This window comes from Pan troglodytes, chromosome 2 (genome assembly GCF_028858775.2).
Source record: "Pan troglodytes isolate AG18354 chromosome 2, NHGRI_mPanTro3-v2.0_pri, whole genome shotgun sequence".
Classification (NCBI taxonomy): domain Eukaryota; kingdom Metazoa; phylum Chordata; class Mammalia; order Primates; family Hominidae; genus Pan; species Pan troglodytes.
This window is the reverse complement of record NC_086015.1, coordinates 132,770,174-132,796,198: the sequence shown is the minus strand read 5'-3', so window position 1 is coordinate 132,796,198 and position 26,025 is coordinate 132,770,174. Positions and strand designations below refer to the sequence as shown.

Sequence of the window (26,025 nt, the reverse complement as noted above, 5' to 3'; positions counted from 1 at the left end):
GTGGCCAAGTTTGAAGAGTGAGTATCACAAAACAAAAAGTGTCCCCAAACACAAGAAGTAGAAGCTGCCTTAAGGTGGGGCCCAGAAATTATCACAGCATCATTGTCACCAAATTCTACTGGTCAAGTAATCATGGAGCCCAGAGTCAAGAGGTAGGGACACAGAGCCTGTCTCTCCGTGTGAGGAGTGCCGCAGATGTTTTTAAAGCACCTTGGACCTCGTCTCCCATCCCTGTCCTCCTCTTTACCGGGCTCCAGCCACACAGACCTTCCTGCAGCTCCCAGCGTGAGGAGCATGTTCCCACCCCAGGGCCTTTGCATTCACTCTTCCTTCTGCTGAAATGGTACCCCCTCCAGACACAGATCCTTGCTCAGACAGCCCGTCCAACCCTGTCTAAACTAGCAGCCAGCCCTACCCACCCCGCTGGAGGCCCAGCCCCACCTCTTCTTCAGAGCACAGGCGCTGGCTGCGGAGTAGGACACCTGTCAGCCTGTCGCAGTGCCTGGCCCAGGAGCACTCGGGAACCAGTGGCTGAAAGGTCTCTCTTCTCAGCTACTCTAATCCTTCCTTTCCACTGCCAGAGGGTTCTTTCTAAACAGATCCCCTCCTTTCATCCCACCCCTCAGATGGCATCCTCTGCCTCATCTGCCTGACAACAGCTACCCATCCTTTAGGATCAAAAGCCATCTCGTCCTGGAAGCCTGATCGCAGGGCCAAGTTAATCTCCCTCCATCAGCCCCTTTGCATCCCGATATCTGTGCTGCAGCCCCATATAGCACACAGTCTGTATCCCTGAGGCAGGACCTCCTATCTGAGCCCCATCATTGGCCAGGTAAACAGCAGGTGCTCAGCGGATGTTCATGAAGGACCGAATGGCCAAATCCTTGAACCTCAGCCTCTACCCACACCAATTGTGCGGAAAAAGAAACAAAAGTCTTTATTGATAAATAGCTTACAATGAAATAAATAGAGCAGTGGTTAGTTGAAGAATAAAAACTAGGGCAGAGGCTCGGTCTCTCTCCGCCCCTGCCTCTGGCCCTAAGCTTCAGCCTTCTGGCTGGACACTTTGGATGATGAGGCCTTGATGGGCAGCCCAGCCTTTCTTGGGCCCTTGGGGGCCTCTGTCTTCCTGGACAAATGTGCAGGTACCACCTTGGACCCACTGCCCTTAGCAGGAGCAGCAGCCTTGGTGTTTGGCCCCTGCCCAGCTTTAGGGGCCTTGGCCTTGGCCACCACCTTCTTTTTGGTTGGGGAAGCAGCACCATTCTTGACCTATACGAAAGCAAACCAGGAGCAAAGAGACAGCTGGGAAGGGCTGAAATCCCAGCTCTGGGCGGCTCTGGGTACACAACATCACCCTTCTAAGCCTTAGTCTCTTATCTGTAAGATGGGGATGGCAACACCCCCAGGGTGCCAGGGGACCAGAGAGAAGGTGGTGGACTGTGCTTTGTAGGAAAAGAAATTGAGCCCCATCCCTGGCTGACCCTTCCGGGGGCTGAGTGTGGGATGCCCAAGCTCTGGCCTGTTCAGGGCAGGCAGCCAGGCCAGGAAATTCATGCAGGCGCCTACCTTGCTGGCCGTGGGTTTTGAACTCTTACTCTCAGCTTTGGTTTTCCTGTAGGCCTCAGCATCTCCTGGAATTTGATGGAGGAGGTTTTATAGGGGAAGAAGGAGGAACTGCTGGTGGGGCAGGAAGTTTCAGGGGCTCTAGAACCCCCATTCCTCCCAGGTCCTAGGTCTTCACTCAGCTATGTGACATGGGGCAAATCATTTAGCCACTCTGAGCCTCAGTGACCTAGTTTGAAGACTGGGAATAATAGCATGCCCCTCACAGAGTGGCTGGAGGGTTAACGGAAGCACTTGCTCTAGGCAAAGCACTAGTGCTCCAAGCCCACCAAAGCCAACGTCTAACGGGCCTGTCAGCTCGAGCCTTTAGTTTGTCTTCCACCTGGCAGCCAGGATACTTTTTTTTACTTTTAAGACAGGGTCTCGCTCTGTCACCGTGCTGGAGTGTGGTGGGGCGATCTCAGCTTACTGCAGCCTTGACCTCCCAGGCTCAAGCGATCCTCCTGCCTCAGCCTCCCAAGTAGCTGGGGCAACAGGTATGCAACACCATGCCAGCTAATATTTTTATTTTTTGCAGAGATGGGATCCTAGTGTCTTGCCCAGATTGGTCTCTAATTCCTGGGCTCAGCACTCACCTGTGTGACAGAGCAAGAGCCTGTCTCTAAAAGAGAGAGAGGGAAAAAAATAATAACTCTAGCCCTAGCTGCTTCCTGTCAGAATCCTTCCACAGCTCTGCATTGTCCTCCAGATAAAGCCCTGATTCCAGCTGCCCTTCACAGCTTCTCCTTGCCAAAACTGTGCAGTTCCTCAAATACTCCACCTTCTTTTTGTGTTTTGAGACCGAGTCTCACTCTGTCACCCACGCTGGAGTACAGTGGTGCGATCTCGGCTCACTGTAACATCTGCCTCCTGGGTTCAAGTGATTTTCCTGCCTCAGCCACCCAAGTACCTGGGATTATAGGTGTACACCACCATGCCCAGCTAATTTTTGTATTTTTAGCAGAGACGGGGGTTCACCATGTTGACCAGGTTGGTCTCAAACTCCTGACGTCAAGGGATCCGCCCGCCTTGGCCTCCCAAAGTGTTGGGCTTACAGGCATGAGCCACCATGCCCGGCCTAAAAACTCCACCTTCTTTATGCCTCCAGGCCTTTGCACAGGCCCTTCCCCTGCTTAAGACACCTTCCTCCAGGAAGCCTTCCATGACCACTGCCTCAAGAATGAGTCAGTCTCCTGGTCTCTGCTTCCCCCTTCATAACCCTTGAAATGTCTGCCTCCTTCCCCCAACCAGCTACCATGAGTTCTCTCTCTCCAGGTCAAGCCCAGCACTCAGGACACATGCACTAGATAAGGAAACCCCTCTCCAGAGCTGGCTACCCGCCCCCGCTCCAGTGGCTGTCAAGACCCCCATCCCCACACCACCCCCTACAAGTCACACAACTACCTTGGCTGCTCCTGCTGCCTTTGGCCTTTGCCTTCCTGCTGAGCCCACCGGCACTGGAAGGTGCCCGCATGGCCTTGTCTGGCTTGGGGGGTACCTTCCTAGCCTCTCCCGACTGTGCCCTGGTGTCCTTGGCCGCGCCGCCTTGCTTGCAAGCCTTCTCTGTGGCTGCGCCTGGCTTGGGAGGAGCCTTCTGCACCTTTGCTGGCCTCTTGGCTGCCTTTTTCACCTGGCCCACGTTGGGAGGGTCCTCCTTGGCCTCACTTGGTTTCTTGGGGCCCTTCCCCTTGGCCTCGCCCGCTCTCCTGGGAGCCGTCGCGGGGGCCATCTTCCTGGGCTGGATTTTCTTCTTGTGCTTGGGAACTAACTGGAGAAGGACACGGGGTGGGGCTGAAAGCAGAGCCTCAGGTGCCTCACGCCCCCCACCCCCTGTAAGACTCCGAATGGGAGGCCTCGTTCCAAACAGTGGGGCTCCACAGGCAGTGAGAGGCAGGGAGAAGTCACGAAGCCACTGTCCTTGGAGGCACTGTCTACTATGATTCTAGGATCTCAGGATCTCTTAACCACCTGCCCTAGGCCTGCCACTTTCCCACAGATTGTGCCTCTGGACTCCTCCTCCCCCACTACCCTGAAGCGCTGCCCTGCCTCATGCCCCATGCCCCCACCACCTCGCCCCTTGACGCTCAGCAGAACATGGGCTGAGGTCAGATGGCTCTGGGCTCACAGCTTCCTCCGCCCTCCTCCAGCCGTGTACCACAGCCACGTCTTCTCATCTTTACAGCGGGACAATCACCAAGGGTGTGAGCGGCAGGGAAGGGAGGGCTCCTGGCAAGCTGTTTCTTTCCTGTCCCCCAATCCTCAGGGCTCCCCATCACCAAGACTAGAAACTACCTTCACCCCTCAACTGCCAGCACACCGCATCAGACACCTGACGCCCCTCTGGCTCTTCTCCCTGCTTAGCCGCCTGGTCCTGCTGTGACGCAAGTCCAGGCTCTGACCCACGCCCAGGAGTTCTACCAGGGTGGGACTTTCTGTGATCTGTCACCAGGTAACCACAGGGACCGGCTTGGGGTAGGCTGAGAATGTTCCCCAGCATTCCATGGCAACTGTCATGGCAGCTGCTACATGCAGGAAGTTAGGCAAGATGCAGGGGGCCCAGCAATGACAAGTCAGGCCATGGGTCTGGTCCCTGAGGTATTCCTGGTGGCTGATGACAGTCCTGATGTTGGGGTGCAGTTTTGTCCCAGACCTGCCTCAGCTCTGAGTGACCTGGCATGGGTCCCCTTTTGGAGCCTCCTTATAAAGATGAAACTCTCCCCTTTGAAACAGAGGACATGGCTGCTCAGGGAGGTGCCAGCAGAGGGAAAACCCTTTGCTGTGGTGAGGAATTCCAGGAAGGGGCTACGTGCCCAGGACCCAGAAGTTAGCACAGCTGACACACGCCCTGGGATCCCAAACATGCAACAGTTCACCTGTCCTGGACACCAACAGGGTGACTCTTGCAGTGGGAGCTCAGAGAGGGCACACTACCTGCCTTCCTAGAGGAGAGGGCATCTCGGCTGAGACCACAGGAGGAACAAGGACAGGGGACCGGAGGGGAAAGGCCTTCTAGTAGAGGCCGCAGCACTCACAGAGGCCAGGACCATTGCTCCAACCCTGGGCTATGTCCTCCCTCAGGGGCGCTTACTTTGAAGCTGCCAGTGGCCCCCCTGGCTTTGGAGTTGAGGGGCCTGGCGAGGAGGCCACGGCGCATGCCAGTGGCCAGCGCCTGCTTCAGCAGGTACTTGAAGCGAAGGACGTCCACTGTTGGGTACTTGTGCAGGATGTAGAGCTTGATAGCCGCCACCGACGTGCCCCGGCGCTGCTCCCCAGCCTGCAGCGCCTCCAGCACCATGCGCAGCACCGGGGGGTGGCGGCGTCCCACCGGGAGGCTGCTGTGGCTCGGGCCTCCCGGTGGGACACCGCCGTGGCTCGGGCCTGAGGAGACATGGCAGGCCATCACCCGGGGCCCAGTCACAACTCAGTGGCAGGCGTCAGCTGGCCCGTGGGGGGTGGGTGAGGGTCCAGCAAGGATCAGATGCCCCCCTCTCCCCAAGACACTGACCGCTGGCATGGGAGCTCCCGGATGGTCTCCCCTCAAGGCTCACTGAGTCTCTCTCTCTTTTTTTCTTTGAGACACTGTCTCTCTGTGTCCCCAGGCTGAAGTGCAATGGCGTGATCTCAGCTCACTGCAACCTCCACCTCCTGGGTTCAAGCAGTTCTCCTGCCTCAGCCTCCCAAGTAGCTGGGATTACAGGCGCTGCCACCATACCTGGCTGATTTTTGTATTTTTAGTAGAGACAAGGTTTCACCATGTTGGCCAGGCTGGTCTTGAACTCCTGACCTCATGACCCACCCGCCTCGGCCTCCCAAAGTGCTGGGATTACAGGCTTGAGCCACTGTGCCCAGCCAAATCTCTCTTTTTAAAGAATGGAGTATTCCTTTAGAAAAACAATCTAAATTGGGTGAATTTCATAACTATGGGTTTACAGGACCTCCGGGGGCTATGTGCACATTCTCAGAGGCACCCAGACTGAGAGACTCTCCAGGGCACACAGCCGGGTTTCTTCCACAAATAAGGGGGGAAAGAAAAAGTGGGAGGGGCACCCTATGGACTAAAGGTCCTTAGGAAACCTCTCAACCAAATGCTCATTCCCAGAGCAGGATTTGAACAATCCAACTGGAAAAAGAAAGGCAACAGATAAATGTGAGCACTGGAAGGAAATATCGGATATTAGGGATAATATTGTTTCAGGTGTGCTAATGGTATTACAATTGCTTTTTAAAAGGCTCTTATCTGTTAAAGGTAAATATTATAAAAGATATTTACAGATGAAATGATAAATAAATCCAGCATTTGCTTTGAAATAACCCAGCAGATGAAACAAGAGTGTCCACAAGCTGGTGACTGTTGGAGCTGGGTGACGGGTACAGTGGAAGGGAGTTACAGACCATTTGGTAGTCTACTTTTGTATCCATTTGAAAGTTTTTTATTTTGTTTTATGGAGACAGGGTCTCAATCTGTCACCCAAGCTGGAGTGCAGTGCCACAATCATGGCTCACTGCAGCCTTGACCTCTCCGGCTCAAGTGATCCTCTTGCCTCAGTCTCCAAAGTAGCTGGGACCACAGGCACACACCACCACGCCCGGCTAATTTTTGTATTATTATTATTATTATTGTTATTTGACACGGGTCTCACTACATTGCTCAGTTTAGTCTCAAACTCCTGAGTTCAAGCTAACTTCCCACCTCAGTCTCCCAAAGTGCTAGGATTACAAGCATGAGCCACCATGCTCGGCCCTGAAAGTTTTCATAATAAAAAGTTACCAAAAAATTCCACTCTTCGGTATATACCTGAGGGAAATGAAAACGCATGTCCACACAAAAATGTACACATGAATGTTCATAGCAGCACTATTCATGTCGGCCCAAAGATGGAACCAGCCCAAACATCCATGATGAATGATTGACAGATGGATGAACAAAATGTGGTCGCTACCCATCCCGTGGAATATTATCCAGCCATACAAAGGAGTGAAGCCCTGGCTACGACATGGAGGAGCCCTGAAACATGCAAAGTGAAAAAAGGCAGTCAGAAAAAGCCACATACTGTCTGATTCCATTTATATGAAATGTCCAGAATAAGAAGTCCATAGATGCAGAAAGCAGATTGGTGGTTGCCAGGGCTAGGGAGTGGGGGTGGAGAGTGACTGCTAATGGGTACTGGTTTTCTTGAAGGAATGAAAATATTCTAAAATTGATTATAGAGATGGATACACAACTCTGAGTATACCAAAAGCCATTGCACACTTTAAAGGGTGAATTGTATTGTATGGGAATTATTTCTCAATAAGGTGTTATAAAAAAGTTGCAAATGAAGTGGGATCAAGGGTAGGGGAAGCATGAGAAGTTGTCAGTCACCATGAAATGCATAAAAAGGATTTAAATATGAAACTGGATTTAAATGTGGTGAATGGAAATGTTGATTTCTGATCAATCTGCAGAATTTAAAGACTTAAATTCTGGGCAATATCGTGAGACCTCGACTCTACGAAAATCTTTAAAAATGAGCAGAGTGTGGTGGTGTGTGCCTATAGGCCTAGCTACTTGGGAGGCTGAGGTGGGAAGATTGCTTGAGCCTGGGAAGTGGAGACTGCAGTGAGCTGAGATCACACCACTGCACTCCAGCCAGGGTGACAAAGCAAGACCCTGTCTCAAAAAAAAAAAAAAAAGACAAAAAAATTTGGCTATATTAAAATTGTTTTTCAATAGAAAAAAAAAAACATGAAACTCTAGATCTAGAGCAAAATTATAAAGAGACCTAACCACTTCAACCCCTGTTGGGTCCTGGCCATGATGAGCCCAGTGTGGGAATATTCATTTGGGGGCCAAAGGCGTTGAGCTGGTGTAGTCCTGGGTCACTCCCGGGTTCTCGGGAGTTTCATTCTTCCCTCTAGGCCTCAGTCTTCTCATCCGTACAGTGGGGATGGGGGCCTCTAAGGAGGTCTGAGCCCTCCCAGCTGCAGTGCTACAGGGCTTCCCAAGGGTCTTCGCTTGGCCTGACTTCACGAGCAGCTCCAACCCCTCCTCTGCTTCCCCCAGACCATGTCTGTCCCAGAGAGCCACCCCCAGCAGTCCTCCCTCAGGTCTGTTCCCTCTCATCCCAGCCCCTCATTCGGCAGCTATTCCATGCCTGCCATATACCAGGATGTCCAGAACAGAGCTCAGCCCCCCAAATCTGCCCTTCCTCTCTCTTCCAGGAATGCCCCACGCCCCCACTGCCCATACCTACCCAACATCCAAGCAAGAACTGGGGGCATTCTGGGCCCTTTCCTCCTCACCACACCCACTCGAGGCCTCCCCATAGGCTTTTCTCTCCATATTCTGGCCTCTCCTCTCCAAATCCCCAGCCCCAGCCTCCTCCCCACTGCCTCTTCCCCACCGCATGCATTCTCCTCGCTGCATCTCACACCCCTCACCTCCCTGCTTGAAACCATCCATGGCTCCCTGTTCAATATAAAAGTTGACCTAACTGAAGACCGCCTTGGAGGCCCTCCCACTGCTCCCCTAGCACTGCCCCAGCACTTCCCTCCTTCCCAGAAGGAAGATGCAGCTTCCGAGACAAGCTGCTGGCGCACTGGCCTCTGGGCCTTAGCCCATGCCATTTCCTCTGCCTGGGCTGCCTCTCTCCTCCCGGCCATGCAGCCTGCTCTCACTCATCCTTCAAGGCTCAAAATGCACCTTGGTTTGGACACCTCTGACTTCCCAGTTAACTCTGCCCTTTTACTTCTCGGCACCTGGACCCCCTCCCTATCTCCCTAGGTGTCTTGGCAAATAGAACACTTCCCCCGGCTGAGGCACACCCATCCTTCAGGGTCACCTCTTCTGGGAAGCTTTCCCTGACCTCCCAGAGTGGGTTAGGGGACTCCTCTGGGCTCCTCCAGCTCTGGATTACCGCCACTGAAGCACACATCACATTAGCAAACAGCAACAAGCCATGGGCCAGGCTTCCCCATCAGACCGGGAGGTCCTCAAGGGAGTGAACTGGGCCTGGTTTGCCTCGGTGCACCCTCATGTCCAGATAAACCCTGAGGTGTTTTTTGGTTGAAAATTGGAATGCCTAGCCCTGCATAAAATGCTCCTGCCCTAGTCCCTCCAACTAGCTGCCCACAGCTGCAGCCTGGCTACGGGCTACGGTCCCAGCAGGAAACGGGCTCCAGCTGGAAGGCCCTGTGGCTCTTCCCTGAGCGAGGCCGGCCCCAGCCCCCAGGCCCTACCTGGCCTTGCTACCTGTAGATCAGCTCTTCAGCCAAAAGGCAGTTGAGCTCAGCAGCTTGGTGCTGGGTGGGTGCTGGGTGAGTGCTGGGTGGGTGCTGGGTAGGTGCTGGGGCCAGGCTGGGAAAGAACGAGAAGCAGGGGTGGAGCATCAAAGGCAACCCAGAGAGTGGGCTCGCAGGGATGAGGGAGGAGCTGCCTCCTCTTGCTCACCTGGCTTTTCAGATTCAGGAGACCTGGATGATCCTGCTGTGGAAGTCGAGGAGGGTAAGATGTCGCTGGTGATGCTCCCAGGAGCCATGAGACCGACAGGTGCAGCAGCAGACCCCTCACCCGGGTGTGAGGCTGCTGGGCCTGCCCCCTAGGCTTATATACCAGCAGCCCACCCCCACCACTCCAATCAGCCCTGATTGGGCTGGGAGTGCTCCAAGCTGCTGACTGGGGCTGGAGGTGTGGAATGGGGCACAGCATCCTGCCTTCTGTAGGGAGCCCCAGCTGGACTACCCACTCCTGTGTAAGCTTGGGGGTGTCGCTTGACTTCTCTGGGTCTCAGTCCCCATGGTGCAATGTTGGGAGCTGAGATGCTTGATCTCGCCTGTGCCCTCTGCCCACCAGGGGCTGGAGATGCTGATGAGGAATTGGGGTCACCTGTGTTGTCAGGGAGGCCGCTGAGGCGGCCCTCTAATCCTACCAGGTGGGCAATGGGCTGCCCCACGCCACTGCTGGCCTCAATTTCTCAAAAAGTAGCAGTTGGAGGCAGCCCAACTGCTACTTTTGCCCAGAGCACATGCCCCTCGATCAGAGTAGTCCCTTCTGAGGCCAGCCAGGCTCTCTGGGCCTATGCCCTCCTTTGGTTTTGTTTTTAAAGAAATAAATCAATAACGGAGGATGCTTCACAAAAGTCTTCATAGATAAGGACAACATCCACTGGGACAATGGACAAAGAATATAAACAGGCAATTCACCAGCCTAAAGGGTGAGGAACAGAAACAGGAAAATGGACACTCAACTTCCTTGGCATTTGAGAAAATTCAAATTGAAACAATGGTGAAATACTACTTTTTCCCATCAAATTGACAGACAAAAAAAAAAACTTTCCAAGCAAACACCCAAGGCCTGGCTAAATCACACCCTTTCTGCAGAATATTCTGCAGCCATCTAAAATGACAAGGTGGGCTGGTGCGGTGGCTCAGGCCTGCAATCCTAGCACTTTGGGAGACTGAGGTGGGCGGATCACCTGAGGTCAGGAGTTTGAGACCAGCCTGGCCAACATGGTAAAACTTCATCTCTACTAAAAATACAAAATTAGCTGGGCGTGGTGGTGTGCACCTGTAGTCCCAGCTACTTGGGAGGCTGAGGCAGGAGAATCACTTGAACCTGGGAGCTGGAGACTGCAGTGAACCAGGATCGAGCCATTGCACTCCAGCCTGGGCAACAAGAGTGAAACTGTGTCTCAAAAATAAATAAATAAAATAAAATAATATAATATAATATAAAATGACAAGATGGATTAAAACAAGGATGAGAGGCCAGGCATGGTGGCTCATACCTGTAATCCCAGAACTTCGGGAGGCTGAGGCAGGAGGATCGCTTGAGCCCAGGAGTTCAAGACCAGCCTAGGCAAAAAAGTGAAATCCTGTCTCTACCAAAAAATACAAAAATTAGCTGGGCATGGTGGTGTGCACCTGTAGTCCCAGCTACCTGGGAGGCTGAGGCAGGAGGATTGCTTAAGCCTGGGAGGTCAAGGCTGCAGGGAGCTGTGATCACACCCCTGCACTCCAGCCTGGGCTACAAGTAAGACCCTGCCCCCCCCAAAAAAAGGGGGAGGGAAAGAAAAGAAAACAAACAAGAAAGAGGCTGTATTTCACACTCAGCAAAATGACAAAGATGTAAGTGTCTATCAATAGTGAGTGACTAGGATTCAAGGAAAGTATAGCTGCTGGGGGGTGGGGAGTGAGCTGGTAGCCGCCTTAGAAAGCAATTCAGCGATGTTTCATACAACTAAGGAGGGGCTCACTCCACAACCCACCTATTCCACTCTAGGTGTAGATCTGAGACAAACATATACACTTACGTGCAAAGATGTTTATTTCAATCTTAGCAGAAATTCAAAACAACATAAATGCCCATCAGGTGGAGAGTGAACAAGTAAACTGTGGCCTATTCGCACAGTGGAGTAGTATGCAGTAGTGAAAAGGAGTGAACCAGAATGTATCGGAGAGTACACCCCAACTACTGAGAAGACAAAACTTGCACGCGCGTGTGTGTGTGTGTGTGTGTGTGTGTGTGTGTGAAGGCACAATAGTTCTTTTTAATTTTTAAAAAATTTTTTTGTTTTTTTATCTTACCAGTCACAAGCAGTAGAAAAAAGTTCTGAATGGATTCATACCAAGGTAATAGTAGAAGTGGTTACCTCTGAGGAAGGGATGGGTTTTAAACAGCATACATTCTTCTCTAGGTAGTCTCTTTATTGTGGAATTTTCCCAGAGGGCTCTCCATCACCAGAGATCTGGACTCGGGGAGGCTGTGGTCATCAAAGTGTTCTAAAGTGAAGTCAGATTTCACTCCCCCGCTTAGCATCCTGCATGGCTCCCCACTGCCCGTGGGTGAAAGTTCATGCTCTTCAGTCTGACTTAAGGAGCCTCCTCCCCGCTTGAATCCCACAATTCACCCACACTGCGGCTCCTGGAATGGGCCATGTGCTGATATCGGGCCCCTTTTGTCTCCTCTGTGTGTGTTGAATTGATGCAGAACTGCCCCCAATTTTTCACTCCTGCCCATTTGCAATGCAACTTTGCAACCCCTCTCACATTTCTTGTTTGTTTGTTTGTTTGTTTTTTGAGACAGGGTTCCACTCTGTCGCCCAGGCTGGAGTGCAGTGGTGCAATCATAGCTCACTGCAGCCTCGACCTTCTGGACTCAAGTGATCTCCTACTTCAGTCTTCCAAGTGGCTAGGACTCAGGCACATGCCACTATGCCTGGCTAATTAAAAAAAAAAAAAAAAATATATATATATATATATATATACACACATACACACACACACACATATATATATGTGTATATATATGTATGTATATATATTAGAAATGGAGTCTTGCTATGTTGCCCAGGCTGGTCTTGAACTCCTGGCCTCAAGTGACCTCCCACCTGGCCTCCCAAAGTGTAGGGATTACAGGCATGAGCCACTGCACCTGGCCCCTCACACATTTCTTAAGTCTGAGTGGATTCCTTAAATCTTATGACTTGCTTTGACCAATAGCAGAAATGATGGTATGCCAGTCCCATTGCCATGTTAAATAGCCCCTAGCTAGCCTGCCAGATGCTGAGGCCTATGGCCATCACCCCTGTTACCCGGCCATCTGAGGGTCAACCAGCCAGTCCCCAGCCAACCCTCCAGTTGACCACAGATGCTTGAATGAGCCCAGCCGAAATTGACCAAGCTTGGTTCAGATCAGCAGATCTGCCTGGCTGATCCAGAGTCATGAATGATATGCAGCTTGTTGTTTTAAGCCATGAAGTGTTGGGGTTGTCTGTCTTGCCGTACAAGTCAATTGATACACTTGGCCTTAGAAAGCCCCTCTGTACGCACTGCCCCCCCTTCTCTGGACTCTTTCCCACTCATCTTTTGGCCTCAGAGTAGATGCCGCATCTTCAGAAAAGCCTTCCCTGGCCTCTAGAAGGTTAGGGGCCCCTCCTCTGGGCTCTGCCAGGCCCCAGCCTTGCTCCTGGAGAGCCTCAAGCGCTCTGAATCGCAGCTCTGCTTCCGTGTCTCCAGCCTTTGCGCTCTGGGAGAGGAGCAGGGCTGTATCTGTCTTGTTCCTGGTGGTATCCCTGGTGCCCAGCACAGCACCTGGCACACGGTCGGTGCTCAGTACCCATTACTGTGATACCTGGAGGTCCCAGTGCTGGAGGCCTGAAAACCCTCTTCCGGGACTATGCTGGAGCAGGAGACGAAGCAAAGAGGCAAATGGAAGTTGGCACAAGTGGGGGCAGCAATTTTGATCACATTTATGGGACACTTCCAAGAACTGAGAAGTAGAGCAACACTCAGTGATAGAAACATTCCCACGAGCTTCTTCCGAAACCATGCTCCCGGCTGTGCCAGGATCGAGTTTCGCATTTGAAGGGAAGAAGCTCTAAAATGTGCTGCATGATCTAAAAATTCCTCTAGAGGATTGCCTTTTTACAGGGAAATGGTAATTCTGAGCATCAGACTGCAGGGACAATGGGCCGCTTGGTGAGCTTCTGTGATTTTTTACTGAGGCCTGTATGAAATGTAACTTCTGCTGAGAACTAGTTATGAAACACTGAATGGGGTCGGCCTACATGTGAACTGCCCTACAGTTCTGAAGATCACAGTTCTGAACTTTTGGAAGCAGTTTTAGGGTGTCTGCTTTGTGTAACTCCAGCCCCTGTAACATCAGGACATTTGTGACTTTTCTTTCCTGACTTTTAGTCAATAAATATATAAAGGGCGGGGTAGAAATAGTAACAGCTGCCACATTTGACATCCATGTAAATATTTTATATTCACTATTTTATTTATACATGGAGAAGCTGAAGTTCAGAGAGGACCTGCACTTCGATCTTCCTGAGTTCCTGGGCTGCAGCCTGGAAGCCCTTTGTTTTAGTAAAGAAATTGGCTATAGGCCAGGTGTGGTGGCTCATGCCTGTAATCTCAGCATTTTGGGAGGCTGAGGCAGGCGGATTACTTGAGCTCAGGAGTTCAAGATCAGCCTGGGCAACATGGCAAAACCCCGTCTCTACTAAAAATACAAAAAATTAGCCAGGCAAGGTGGTGCGTGCCTGTAATCCCAGCTACTCGGGAGGCTGAGGCAGGAGAATTGCTTGAACCCAGGAGGTAGAGGTTGTAGTGAGCCAAGATTATGCCACTGCACTCCAGCCTGGGCAATAGAGCAAGACTCTGTCTCAGAAAAGAAAGAAGGGAAGGAAGGAAGGAAGGAAGGAAGGAAGGAAGGAAGGAAGGGAGGGAGGGAGGAAAGGAGGGAGGGAGGGAGGGAGGGACGGACGGAGGGAGGGAGGGAAAGGAAGGAAGGAAAAGAAATTGGCTATAACTCCAAAATCACAAGTGACTTAAACAAGAAACCATGAAACTCTTCCCTCTTGAAACTCTTTAAGCATAAGTTGGCCAGGGCTGTTAAGGCAGCATGGGGGAACCATGGTGAGACACACCAGAGAACACTTTGCCATTCTCTGTCCTCAGATTCTATCTCATGATCTAATATGGGTGCGGAAGCTCCAGTCATCATGACTGCTTTCCAGCCAGCAGGAAGAAAAGACGAGAGGAAAAGGAGGGCACTTCCATTCTCCAAAATGCACAACCTAGAGACTGCACACATCATTTCTGAGTACCCTACAATGACTGGACCTTAATATCCTGCCACCACAGGTGCAAAAGAAGCCAAAAGATGCTGTCTTGTGTTGAGCAACCAGGTGCCCAGCTAGAACCTAGGATGATATCGTTAATAGAAGGAAAGGGAATGAATACTGGGGGCAGTTAGCACTTGCTTCCCCACTTTTGCAAGACCCCCCTCTCTGTTTTAATCTCCTTACAAGTCAATTTCCCACCACACAAGCAGCTGCCTCCTCTGAACTTAGTTCATATCTCTGGGAAGGGAATTCACATTTATTGAATGTCTACTGTGCACAGCACCCTTTACACCATTAATCTTATTAGTCCCTATAGACAATTCTACCAAGTGGGATAATTCTCTCCTTTATAGCTGAGGGGCCCGAGTCTTGGAGAAATTCAAGGACTTGCCCAAACCAAGTGCTGTGGCTCATGCCTGTAGTCGCAGCACTTTGAGAGGCCAAGGCAGGAGGATCGTTTGAGGCTGGAAGTTCAAAACCAGCCTGGGCAACATAGGGAGACTCCATCTCCACAAAAAATAAAAAATAAGTTGGGTGTGGTGGGGTGTGCCTGTGGTCCTGGCTACTTGAGAGGCTGAGACAGAAGGATTGCTTGAAACTGAGAAGTCGAGGCTAGAGTGAGCTATGAGGGCACCACTGTACTCCAGTCTGGGTGACAAAGTGAGACCCCATCTCAAAAAAAAAAAAAGAAAAGAAAAAGAAGAAAGAAAGACAGAAAGAAAGAAGCAAGGAAGGAAGGAAGGAGCTAAGAAGAAAGAAAGAAAGAAAGAAAGAAAGAAAGAAAGAAAGAAAGAAAGAAAGAAAGAAAGAGAACTTGCCCTGAAGCTACATAGTTGGGAAGGGCACCCACTCTCTCCTTATGGGGCACCTCAGGCTTTCAGGGGTGCATGTCTCCCTTGGCGTGAGAGAGCTCTGTGGCCGTGAGGCAGCCCAGGTCATAGCCTAGAGACTTGGTCTCTAGGCTCCAATTCATCTCCGAGTCCCCAGTGCATTCTGGCATGGGGTCAGCTTGCCCAGGTTTGGTTGAATGGAGCTGCCATTGTACCCAAGAGGCACTCTGTACATCTGCTGGCTGCCTGGAGATGAGGTGGGGCCAAACTTGCTGCAACTTAAGGCAGCAGCTCCTTCTCTTTATGTATGCAAGTGCCCACGAAGCAGCTGTCAAGTCATTTGTAAATTAAGGAGGTGGAGGCTTTCCTGTCTATCAGGACAAACCAGAGAATGTTCTGGTGTTAGAGTAAAATTTTCCTCTGGACATGAGGCTGGGGCAAATGTACCATTTCTCAGAAAAAGTGGGCTGGGTTGGGGTTGGGGCGGGGAGCTGGAATGGGCTGCCTGCAAGTCACGGCAGCTAAGATGCCACTGTCCCACCCACTGCCACCCTGGCCCAACACAGCATCCAAAACAAAGGGTGAGACCTTCGGGACCACCCATAGGAATCTTCTCCCTCATGTCCCTGAGATGATGAGGGAGGGAGGCCTGGTCCAGCCACGTGCCCAGAAAACACCAACTTAGATTCCATTCCCTCTGGGTTGATGCTGGCTCTGCTCACCCTGCCTCCTGCCCTCCTACTTCAGGTAACAGCACCTGGGCTTTCCTTTGTGAAACCTACCTCTCCCCATTCAGCCTGCTTGGGCTGCAGGGTGAGCATGTGACCTAGATCTGACCAATCAGAGGATGAATCCCCATTCCAGCCATGGTGATGCAGTTAGACCTGCGTATGCCTAGTGTTCCATTATTGGAACGCTAAGCATGTGGGAGTTATTTATATCCTACTGCTCAAGGTCATCGCCAAGGTCTGATTGCAAAAATCCAAAAAATTGTAACCTCAGGCATAAATGAGTTACGTATGATCAGGTGACCTAGACTTGGCCAATCACAGAATTAATCCCCATCTCAGTCATGGTGATACCCTGTGCCTGAAGCCCCGGGCTTTTTGTTCATGTGAGCCAACAATGTGTCCCTTTTGCTTCAGCCCAAATGAGTTGGATTTCCTATCACTTGTGACCAAAAGTATCCTGACTGATATTATCTAGTGAGTCACATTAAAGAGGGACAATGATAGAGATCCCAGCATGATTTGCCCCAGCCCCACCAAGGCACCGAGGATCGGCTATCTCATGCTCCTGCCCTCCTTTCTCACCTCGGAGGAGGGGGTGACTCTCGGGAGCTTTAGCTCCATCCTTTTCCCCTTTGGGACAGGGTCTCTAGTAAGGCCAGCTCTGAGCTAAAGCCCAGTATTGCCATAGTCTCATCTGCTGCATGCCAGGCAGTAGGCTGGCCACTTAAAGTCCACAGTCTCATCTAATCCCCTTAGGATCAAGTGGTTTTTTTGTTGTTGTTGTTGTTTTGTTTGTTTGTTTGTTTTGTTTTGTTTGGAGACAGACTGTCCCTCTGTTGCTCAGGCTGGAGTGCAGTGGCGCAATCTCGGCTCACTGCAACCTCCACCTCCCAGGTTCAAGCGATTCTCCTGCCTCAGCCCACTGAATAGCTGGGATTACAGGCACGCGCCACCATGCCCAGCTGATTTTTGTATTTTTAGTAGAGACAGGGTTTCACCGTGTTGGTCAGGCTGGTCTCAAACTCCTGACCTCGTGATCTGCCCACCTTGGCCTCCCAAAGTGCTGGGATTAGAGGTGTGAGCCACTGTGCCCAGCCAAGGTCAGTTTTAAGATTCTTTTTTGCAGATAAGGAAGCTCTGAGAGGTGACAAAGCTTGTTTGCAGTTTTATGGGTTACCTGTGCCTCTATGACCCCAAAGTTGGGGTTTTTCCCATTCCCAGGACTGCCTCCTCCACCTCTAGCCCCAGGGGACTCTGTGCTGCTTGGCTCTGCTCATTGCTCAATCCAGCCATCCCAGGGTCAGGGATCAGGTGGAAGCTGGCAGTTTCAATCTATCCTGCGGATAGAGTGTGAAAGCAACAAAACCCACCACCGTTAATACCAACATAGGAGCTGAGCTTTTAATGGCCCAATTTGCCTTAGTCTCCAGGCAGAGCTGGGTAAAGCTAGAGCTTCTGGCTTTGCTTATATGGAGAAGGGGGAGCAGTTACTGAGGCAGCTTAATTCTGACACCTCAGAGATGTGGCCAGCTTTTTGGAGCAGATTCTCCAGAATGGAGAATGGACTAGCAACTGCTGAAGATGGGCTTGTCTGGCAAGGGAAACTGGAAACTGGGGCCCATGAACATCCCCAAGGAAGGTAGGCCCAGTGGAATTTCCCACTCTTTGTTTCTAAGCTCTTCGAGATAAGGATGACATCAGGGACTCAGCTGTTAATTAAATGTGGGCGGGTGAGCATGGCTTCTAGAGGCTCCATGCTCTAGATGCTGGGACCCAGGTGCTAGAGCAAAAGAGCAGGTGGCTTCCAGAGGCTGAGAGAAAGGCCTGTCTCTCCATAGGCCACATTGGGAAGGGGAGGCACGGGACCTGGGGCCCCACACTAGGGGTGAGACCCCAGGCCCAATCTCACCCTCACTGGGAACTTGGCCTTCACCGTCCCCCTCCCCCAGTGTTGTTTTTTCAGGTCTGATGACTGCATTCTGCATTCCTGTGACTGTCCCTGCCTACAGCCCAACCCCCAGCCCTGGTCTGGCCTTGATGCCTAGCTAATTTTTAAAAACCTGCCCCAAGGTTGGGTGAAACCCCATCGTCTGAATGCCCAGTCTCAAAATGTTCACTATCAGGAGGTGATAATCATAGTAATTAACTAGTTACATTAATTGATGTTATTCACAACATTAACTAGAATCTGTACAGCTTCTTGCTATTTACAAAGTGCTGAAACACACACATAGACACACACACACCTCTTTTGGTCTTCTCAGTAGCTGCGTGTCGGCAGGACCAGGGATCTGGGATTTCCATTTTATAGGAGAAGAAAGTGAGGCCCAGGGAGGGAAAAACAACTGCTCCATATCATTAGCCAAGTATGAGTTGCTGCTGCTAAGAGGGTCTGAGAGGATAGATATGTTCTCCCTTCCCATTCATTCCTCCATTCCTTCCTGCATCCATCCAGCATTTATTAAGCACCTACTGTGTGCCCCATTCTGTGCTAGACACTTATCCCTAAGCTGGGACACTTTTCCAGAAAGCAAGAATCCTCGTGTTCCTGAAAGATGAGTTGGGAGGAGGAGGGGCACATATCCCGCTGGCCTTGGGGAACCTGGGACTCCAGATCAGTAGGTCTTGGTGGATGTCCCTTCTCAGGCTGTCCCGGGTGAGTGAGGAGCCTCATTAATTATTTCTTAAAAAAAAAAATTAAGGAGCCTATGTGACTTCATTCATTCTGCACAGGCGCTGCTCCTGGTGGGATGGCTGTGGCTGGGGGAAGGTGTAGGGGATGGGAGACGCCTATAGTCGGCCACAGAGTCCTAGGCAGGTCTTAGGCCGGGGCCACCTGGCTCGTCTCCGTCTTGGACACGGTAGCAGAGGCCTCATCGTCACCCAGTGGGTTCTTGCCGCAGCAGATGGTGGTGAGCATGCAGTTCCGGAACTGGAAGGCAAGAGGCTTGAGTCAGGGCCAGGGCTGCCCACAGTGTGCTTGGAACTGGCACGTTAGTGAGGTTCGCCCCGACCCTTTCCCTGCTTCTGCCCCTCACGATTCCAGTGCCCCATCCACTCAAATCCAGCTTCCTAGAGGGAACTTGCTAAGCAGACGCTCCTCACCCCTAGAGATGCCAGGGACCGAGCACAAGGGGGCTGTGTCACCCGTGACATTTCATGGTGCCCTCTGTGTGCCAAGGGTGTTCTGTAAATTATCTCCTGTAATCCAAGAGTTTGGTGTTTTGCCCTTTCTACCTTTCTATGGATGAGGAAACCAAAGCACAGAGAAGGAAATTGACTTGCCCAGGGCCATACAGCTAGAAAATGGCAGAGCTGACTTCAGAGACTGTTTACCCAACTGTTTACCCCTCGGAGGTACCTCTCCGAGGAACCCTTTACCCCTTTACCCCTCAGAATAAGACTTTTTAGCTCCTTATTCAGCTTTATGGAGACTGGCCCATCCCATTCCCGACTTGGGACCTTCTGACTTTGACATTGGGCTTCCAGAACTATCTGACTGGAGCTTCTCCCACCTGAGTGAGCATCTGAGCCACCTGTGGAGGGCTTGCTGGAAATGTAGGTTCCTGGGCCCACCCTGAGATTCAGCAGTTCTTAGTGGGGCCAGGAATCTGCATTTCTCACACACTCCCCATTGGGACTGCTGACCCAAGACTGCTGCCAGTAGCCCTGATGGAGCCCTCTCCCCTGCCCTGGGACGTAGCTTGTCCTTGGCAGGCAGTGCCTGTGGCCTGGGGCACTGGGGCCCTCCCACCCGCAGTAGGCACCTGCTTGTTCATCATGATATAGATGACAGGGTTGTAGATGGCGGCGCTCTTGGCAAAGAATGCTGGGATGGTCATGAAGATGGGACCGAAGTTGGAGCCCTGGTGGGTGAAGATGTAGAATGCCACGCTGGCGTAGGGCACCCAGCAGATCAGGAAAGCGATGACCATGATGATGACCATGCGGGTGACCTCCTTCTCTGCCTTCTGTGTGGTGGCCGACTCCTGCTGCTGGGCAGCGGCCTGCAGGACACGGGACCCGGGTCCAGACCATGGCTCCTCCAGGGAGCAGGAGCCGCAGATGCATGCTGGGGGCTGGACCCTCAGAGCCGTGAGGCCGCCCACCCCCCGGCCCGTACCTCCTTGACAGTGAAGACGAGCTGCCCATAGCAGAAAAAGATGATAATCATGGGGATGGTGAAGTGGACCACGAACATGTAGATGACAAAAGACTCGTTGTTGACCTCCGGCTTGAGCGTGTAGTAGTCAATTCCACACGAGCACTGCAGGCCCTCGGGGATGTACCTGAGGACAGGCAGGTAGGGAGACCCTGCCTGTGAGGGACTTGGGAACAGCCAAGGTGCCTGCCGAGCGCTGGCCCTTTCTGGGGCTTCACATTCCCTCCCTGGAAAAGGGGATCATAAACGTCTGCATGGCTGGGTGACAGGATGGAATGGATCAGATGGGGATGCAGATGCACCTTGTGGAATCAGTGTCGCTTCATTGTTTGGTGGCTGCGTTACCAGATGACACCACCCAGCCTCTCCCTGCATGCCCAGCCCCAGCATCCACTGCCCGCTGAGGCTAGGGCTATGCCAGGCAGAGGGTTGGTGAGGAGGTGGGGAGAGCCCTCAGGCTCTGTATTTGAGGAAGTTTGTACAAACCGAGGTCTTCCTAGCCCCAGGGTGAGAGTATTTTCCAGGCCAAAGATGGACACACAGAGTATCTAAGGGATCTTTGTGCAGCTTCTGGAAACTAGAGGCTTCCAGGGCACGTCATTAGGACGTGGCAATGGTTCCTGATATTGGTGACAGTGGACGGGCCTCAGGAAACCCAGAGCGTCCAGCGGCTCTGCTTCCAGAGGATGGAACTAGGCCAGATTGGAGAAGATGGGGGAGAAAGTCCAGGGGGTGGGCTCAAATTCAGCAAGGGGTAAGAAATGGACCCTAGCAAGACTGAGGAGGAAAGGGAAGTGAGAGTGGGAATTTTCTGGAGACAGAGGGACATGAGGCCTCTGGGGACCAGAGTCACCAGTCCTATTGTCCAAACCACTGTCCCCACTGTGTCTCATCTCAGCCCCATTAGGAGACAATCGCCTAGAGGCTGAGTGGGACCCAGTTCCAAGGGGCCACAATATGGCCACCTGCACTAGGAAGGTGTGGCCTCCCCTGCTGCTGAGGCCCAAGGTTAGAGGGGGCTGCCCCCCGGGGTACTAGACCAAAGAGGATTGGAATTTGCGCCTAGCTTAGTTGAGGATTAGGGGCACAGCCAAGGTGAAGGGTTGGGATGTCTTGGATTCTGTTTGACATGGGGCTCAGGAGATGGGACCAGCCCTTGTAGCAACATTAGAGTCTGTTTCTTCTTCTGCCCTACACCCCTACCCTGAGTGGGCATTTGGGCCAGGAGACATACAAGGTCAGTGCCTGGAACCAGACACTACTGGGCTTGAGTCCTGACTGGAGGACCCTACAAAGAGCCCCCGGAGCTTCTTCCCTTCTGCTCAGTGCCATTACCTGGACCAGCCGGCGAGGGGGGGTGCGGCGCAGGCCAGCGCCATGACCCAGGTGAAGGCAACGCCCATGATGGCATGGTTCTCCCCGAAGCGGAAGTTGCTCATGGGCTTACACACCACCACGTACCGCTCGATGGCCAGGACCACCAAGGACCACAGGGCAATTTCACCTGCAAGGCAGTCAGCAGGCGGTCAGCACAGACCCCACTGCCTGTCTAACGAGGGTGCACTCCCCCCTAGACAGGGAGAGGGTAGCTAGGAAGGCAACCAGGAGTGGGAGAGGGATTTGAGGAGGCCTTGGGGAAGGAGAGAGCTTGGTGCTGGGAGGAGGGGGAAGGGGCAGAGGGACCACACGCTGAGGAGAGCTGGGCAAAGAAATTCCAGGGAATGGGGGAAGTTATTTGCTTAGCGCTCTGGGCCCATAAGGGACACGAATCAGATCAGGGGGTCAGGATTGAACTGGGAACCCGGTAGGGAGTTTTGTGTGTGTGTGTGTGTGTGTGGTGTGTGTGTGTGTGTGTGTGTGTGTTTAGCAGAAGAATGCATCCTAATGTGGGGCAGAGTTCCTGTTGGGAAGGAATGCAGAGGTGGTGGAAACCCAGAATTGGCAGTCCTTCCTCCCTCTCCCTTCTCGGGAAATGAAATAACCCGGACATGTGGGGGCCTCTCCTAGGAGCCATGAAGCAATGTGCAATGTTTTGCCCAGAGGAAGAAGAAGGAAATGATGGAATTCAGACATCTGTCCTGCTCACCACCCCATGAAGTTCCATAGGGAGAGTGGCCATATAGTTAATCAACCAAACTGGGACATTCCTAACAGTGAAAGGGACAATATTTGTAAACTGGGACTGACCCTGCAGAGAACAACCACCCGTAAGTGGCACACCCACCTTCTGGCCAGAACTGAGTGATCTGTGATTATTGAATGCAACAAACACCCAACAATGGCCAGAGATTCCCTGAGAATGGGACCGAGGCAGCAGCCTGGACATGGGGGAGACAGGGCAAGGCTGGCAGAGAGACGCTTGTGGCTGGCGGTAAGCTCTCCCCGTCACCCAGCTTTGCAATGGCTGCTTCTAGCGTCTCCTCCTGCATCTCAGCAGAGATATTCCTGGATCACAGCCAGGAGACCTAGGCTCTTCTTGCTGCCTGGCCACATCCCTAAATGAGTCTCTTCCCCTCTCCCTGCCTCAGTTTTCCTCTCTGTTAAGTGGGATCTGTTATCCCTGCAGCACCCCATCTGTTTTCCTGTTAAATGCAAGACATTATTCTAAAGCAAAAAGGAACTGCTTCAGAGTGGCTGCTTGCGGTTCTCAACACCAGGAGACTTGGAACGTGGCAGGGAGGCTGGAGGGGCACCTAAGGACAGGGGCTGAGAGGGGAGGCAGAGGATGCCAGAGGGGACCGAGCCCATTGCCCAGCACAGGGAAGACCCAATGACTGGAGAATGGAAAATCCACTTCCCACCCTGAGCTTGGGCCGCCAGAGAGGAGGGGTCTGGCTTGCCCAGCTCTCTCCTCAGTGCCCAGCCTGGGTCTGACTCAGCACAGCTGCTCCAAGGGAAACAGAGGCTTGATGTTGCAAATATGGCCCGAGATAGATGCGGGCTTCCAACTCAACTCTGCACCCGTCCCTGTGTGACGCCCCAGCAGGGCGCTTGACTTCTTTGAGCCTCAGCTCAGTTTTCTTGCTGTGAAATTAGACAAGCGCATATTTCTCCAAATAAGATCAAGGCAGTGTTCAGTGCCAGCCCTGCACAAACAGCAGCCCGGCTATCACCATGAATGGTGTTTGTTGACTGAATATATGAGGGCTTTGGATAACATTGACAGGACAGGAGAAGGGAGAAGGCCTCTCAGCCACCACCGCCAAGCCCGGGACTCTCCCAGACCCCTCCATGCTCCCGGGCTCCTGCACACCCCACCCACACCCGGCTCATACCGCCCAGGGTGGCAAAGAAGCCCTCCAAATTGCATCCTGTGGGCCCGAAGACGAAGTATCCATGCAGAGAGGTGTAGAGGGTGCTGGTGAAGCCACCTAGGACCATGAAGAGGTCAGCCACGGCTAGGTTGAGCAGGATATAGTTGAGAGGCGTGCGCAGCTTCTTGTGCTGGACGGTGACGTAGAGCGTGAGGAAGTTGATGGGGAAGCCCAGCACGATCAGCAGAAACATGTAGGCGGCCAGCATGGAGAACTGCCATGGCTCAGCCAGGTAGTACTGTGGGTACTCGAAGGGGCTGCGTACCACACCCGTCGCATTGGAGAAGGGCACGTAGAAGTTAGGGCCTTCTGTGCCATTCATGGCTGTGGCCCTTGCGGCTGACCCGCGGCTGCTCCCACCCAAGAATGCTGCGAAGGCCTGAGCTCAGCCACTCAGGGCTCCAGCTGGATGACTCTGGGTTCTGACCCCCCCAGACCCTTATAAAGTGACCTCCCCCTCCTAAGCTCCTGGCTGAATCAGCATCTGGGAGATTGGGGGTGTTCATAATCATATTAATCCCCGCTGCAGAAACTGAGGGCCTAATTGGCTTCCAAGAGGGGCCAAGGTGACACTAGGAGGAAGCCTGAGGTCAGGGAGGAGAGGTACTCAGGATCCAGGAAAAGGGAGGAGAAGGTCCCCTAACTTCTGCATGACTTCTCTGTCCCAAGGTCCCAGCTCAGTCTGGTGGCCTTGGTTTGAAATAGGGACCATGGGCCTCTGTGCTATGTCCTCTGGACAGCTAGAGACTTTCTGGTTTATTCTCCCAGTCTCTCATCTCGTCACACAGCCCCTTACCTGTTCGTTCCCCCACAAGTTACCTCTGGAGTCATCCAGTCCCCACACTCCTCTGACAGGAGGAGCTCCATGAGGGCAGGGGCTGCATCCTGCAGCTTCCGTTTCCGGTGCCAGACACATAGCCTAGGGCCCAGGAGCCCAATCATTGTTGCATGGAATTGGAATTCACTCTCTTGTTCGTTCATTAAACATTTATTTGCGGGCCCCTGGGAATACAAAGATGGAAAGAAACAGCCCTGCCCAGAGGAGCTCAGGGGCTGAGGAGGACTCAAATGTGGGAAGAAGCAGATTCCGCCCAGGGTGTCTGTGAGGTTGTGGAGACAGGGCCTGACTGCCTGGGGGTTGCAGTCTGGGAGGCCATGTTTGGGCCTTTGAGAGAAGGAGAAGGAGCAGTTTGCCAGGTGGCTAGGTGGGGAAGATCTGGGCTGGGGGCAGTTGTAATGGGTCTTGAATGCTAGGCCGGGGAACCTGGCTTTATCCAGAGGAAAGTGAGCAGTGGCTTGGGCAGATCACTGGTGTAGAAAGGTGACTCAAATGCCCCCAAAGATGGAGTGGAGGGAGGGAGGATGGAGGGGGCTACCAGAGCAGGGGAGGGGCAGAGCCCTTCAGGGGACTCCAGTCTGAAGGGGAGGCTGGCCCTGGAGGCAGCAGACAGGGCACTGTTGGGGGAGGCCTAGTCAGCCACGAGGGCCTCGAATGCCATGTACCAGGTGGCCCCACGAGGGCCGATTCCAGAATAGCAGGATGTACCGTGAGAAAGAAAGTAGTCAGAGCCTTGGGGGCAGATGACTGGGGGCAAATGGAGGCCAACACTGGCAGGTCCCCCTCTCCCCGTCGTCCAAGCAACATGATGACACCTCCCAGGAATGAAGTGGGGTGTCTGGGGCGGCCTGTGCAAGTGCTGAGAGTGCCCGACGTGCGGCCGCTCAGTGACCACTGTCCAGCCAACATGTGTATTGAGCACCTACTGTGGCCCAGACAAGGTGCTTGGTCCTTGGGGACACACAGGGTACACGAAAGAGCAAGCTCCTGCTCACAAGAAGCCAGTGTTTTTGTGGGGTGAGGGGGCACAGGGACCACAAACAAATAGAAGAGCGAATAACAGTAGGGACAGTTCAGTCGCAGCCACTCCCAACACAGGAGGCTTCTCTGAGAAGCTGGAGCTTGAGCCGAGAACGGAACAACAGGAGGAAGCTTTAGGGGAAGGACATCCAGGCGGAAGGACCCCTGAGAGTGCAAAGCCCTGATGCCTGGGAAATATCCCTTAATCTCTCTCTCACCCAGTCTCTCTTCCCACCCAGGATTCCCAGATCTGTCTGCTCAGAAGAGTGCCCCCTTCCCTGCAGCCCACCTGGGCTCCAGCCCCCTGCCTGGCCTGGGTGGTGTTGGGTCTAACAGCGTTTGGCACACATGGCAGGGCTAAGGCAGGGCGGGTGGGATGGGGCCTCTCGTAGTTTAAGGCGCTTGGCCTGGTGATTAGGCCCAACGCTAATGAGGTTAAGGTGAGGGTTTGATTCTGACGTGGACCCTCATGGCCAGAAGGATGGTGTCCTGGATGCCTTGGGTCAAGACTGACCCACAACCAGCCCCTCCCTGGCCGGGCTGAGCCCCCATCCCACACAGCTTAGCAGTACCTCAGCACCTTGCTTTTTGCATAGTGCTTCTGACAGCATGGAAGCTTTTTATTTGTGTTTTGTGCCCGTCTCCCTGCCTGTAACATGAGTCCACAAGGGTAAGCCTGGGTCTGTCTTGCTCACAACAGGGTTCCCAGAGACCAGCACGGTGCTTGGCCTGTAGTGGAAAGAGGTGGGATGATGTCTGTTTTGTTCACTGATGTGTCTCCAGGGCCTGGCACCTAGAAGGTGCTCCTGAATATTTGTTGAATGAACGAGTGAGTGGGGGAATGGACCTAGATGATCTCAGTACTTCCCCTCTCTGTCTCAGGTTCCTCCTTTTTGAGTTTCACAATTGCAACC

At 52.8% G+C, this 26,025-nt stretch overlaps 2 protein-coding genes across 3 annotated transcripts; both read right to left on the bottom strand.

Annotated features, from left to right (window-relative positions):
* Nucleotides 1-886: 886 nt before the first annotated feature.
* Nucleotides 887-9,165, bottom strand: H1-8 (H1.8 linker histone). 2 transcript variants are annotated; one of them, XM_001144407.5, is made up of 5 exons: nucleotides 9,035-9,165; nucleotides 4,694-4,983; nucleotides 3,010-3,373; nucleotides 1,570-1,634; nucleotides 912-1,272 (listed from the first exon to the last, which is right to left on the bottom strand). In XM_001144407.5, the coding sequence occupies exons 1-5, from the start codon at nucleotides 9,120-9,122 to the stop codon at nucleotides 1,039-1,041; spliced, it is 1,041 nt and encodes a 346-aa protein (XP_001144407.2). In that variant the 5' UTR covers nucleotides 9,123-9,165; the 3' UTR covers nucleotides 912-1,038. The 2 variants fall into 2 exon arrangements, with proteins under 2 accessions (XP_063662637.1, XP_001144407.2); XM_063806567.1 differs by lacking the exons at nucleotides 4,694-4,983; nucleotides 9,035-9,165 and adding an exon at nucleotides 3,898-4,060 and having other exon boundaries at nucleotides 887-1,272.
* A 7,812-nt stretch (nucleotides 9,166-16,977) lies between these two features.
* Nucleotides 16,978-23,644, bottom strand: RHO (rhodopsin). The gene is made up of 5 exons (XM_063807120.1): nucleotides 23,215-23,644; nucleotides 21,275-21,443; nucleotides 19,901-20,066; nucleotides 19,545-19,784; nucleotides 16,978-18,709 (listed from the first exon to the last, which is right to left on the bottom strand). The coding sequence occupies exons 1-5, from the start codon at nucleotides 23,573-23,575 to the stop codon at nucleotides 18,599-18,601; spliced, it is 1,047 nt and encodes a 348-aa protein (XP_063663190.1). The 5' UTR covers nucleotides 23,576-23,644; the 3' UTR covers nucleotides 16,978-18,598.
* Between the last annotated feature and the right edge of the window lie 2,381 nt (nucleotides 23,645-26,025).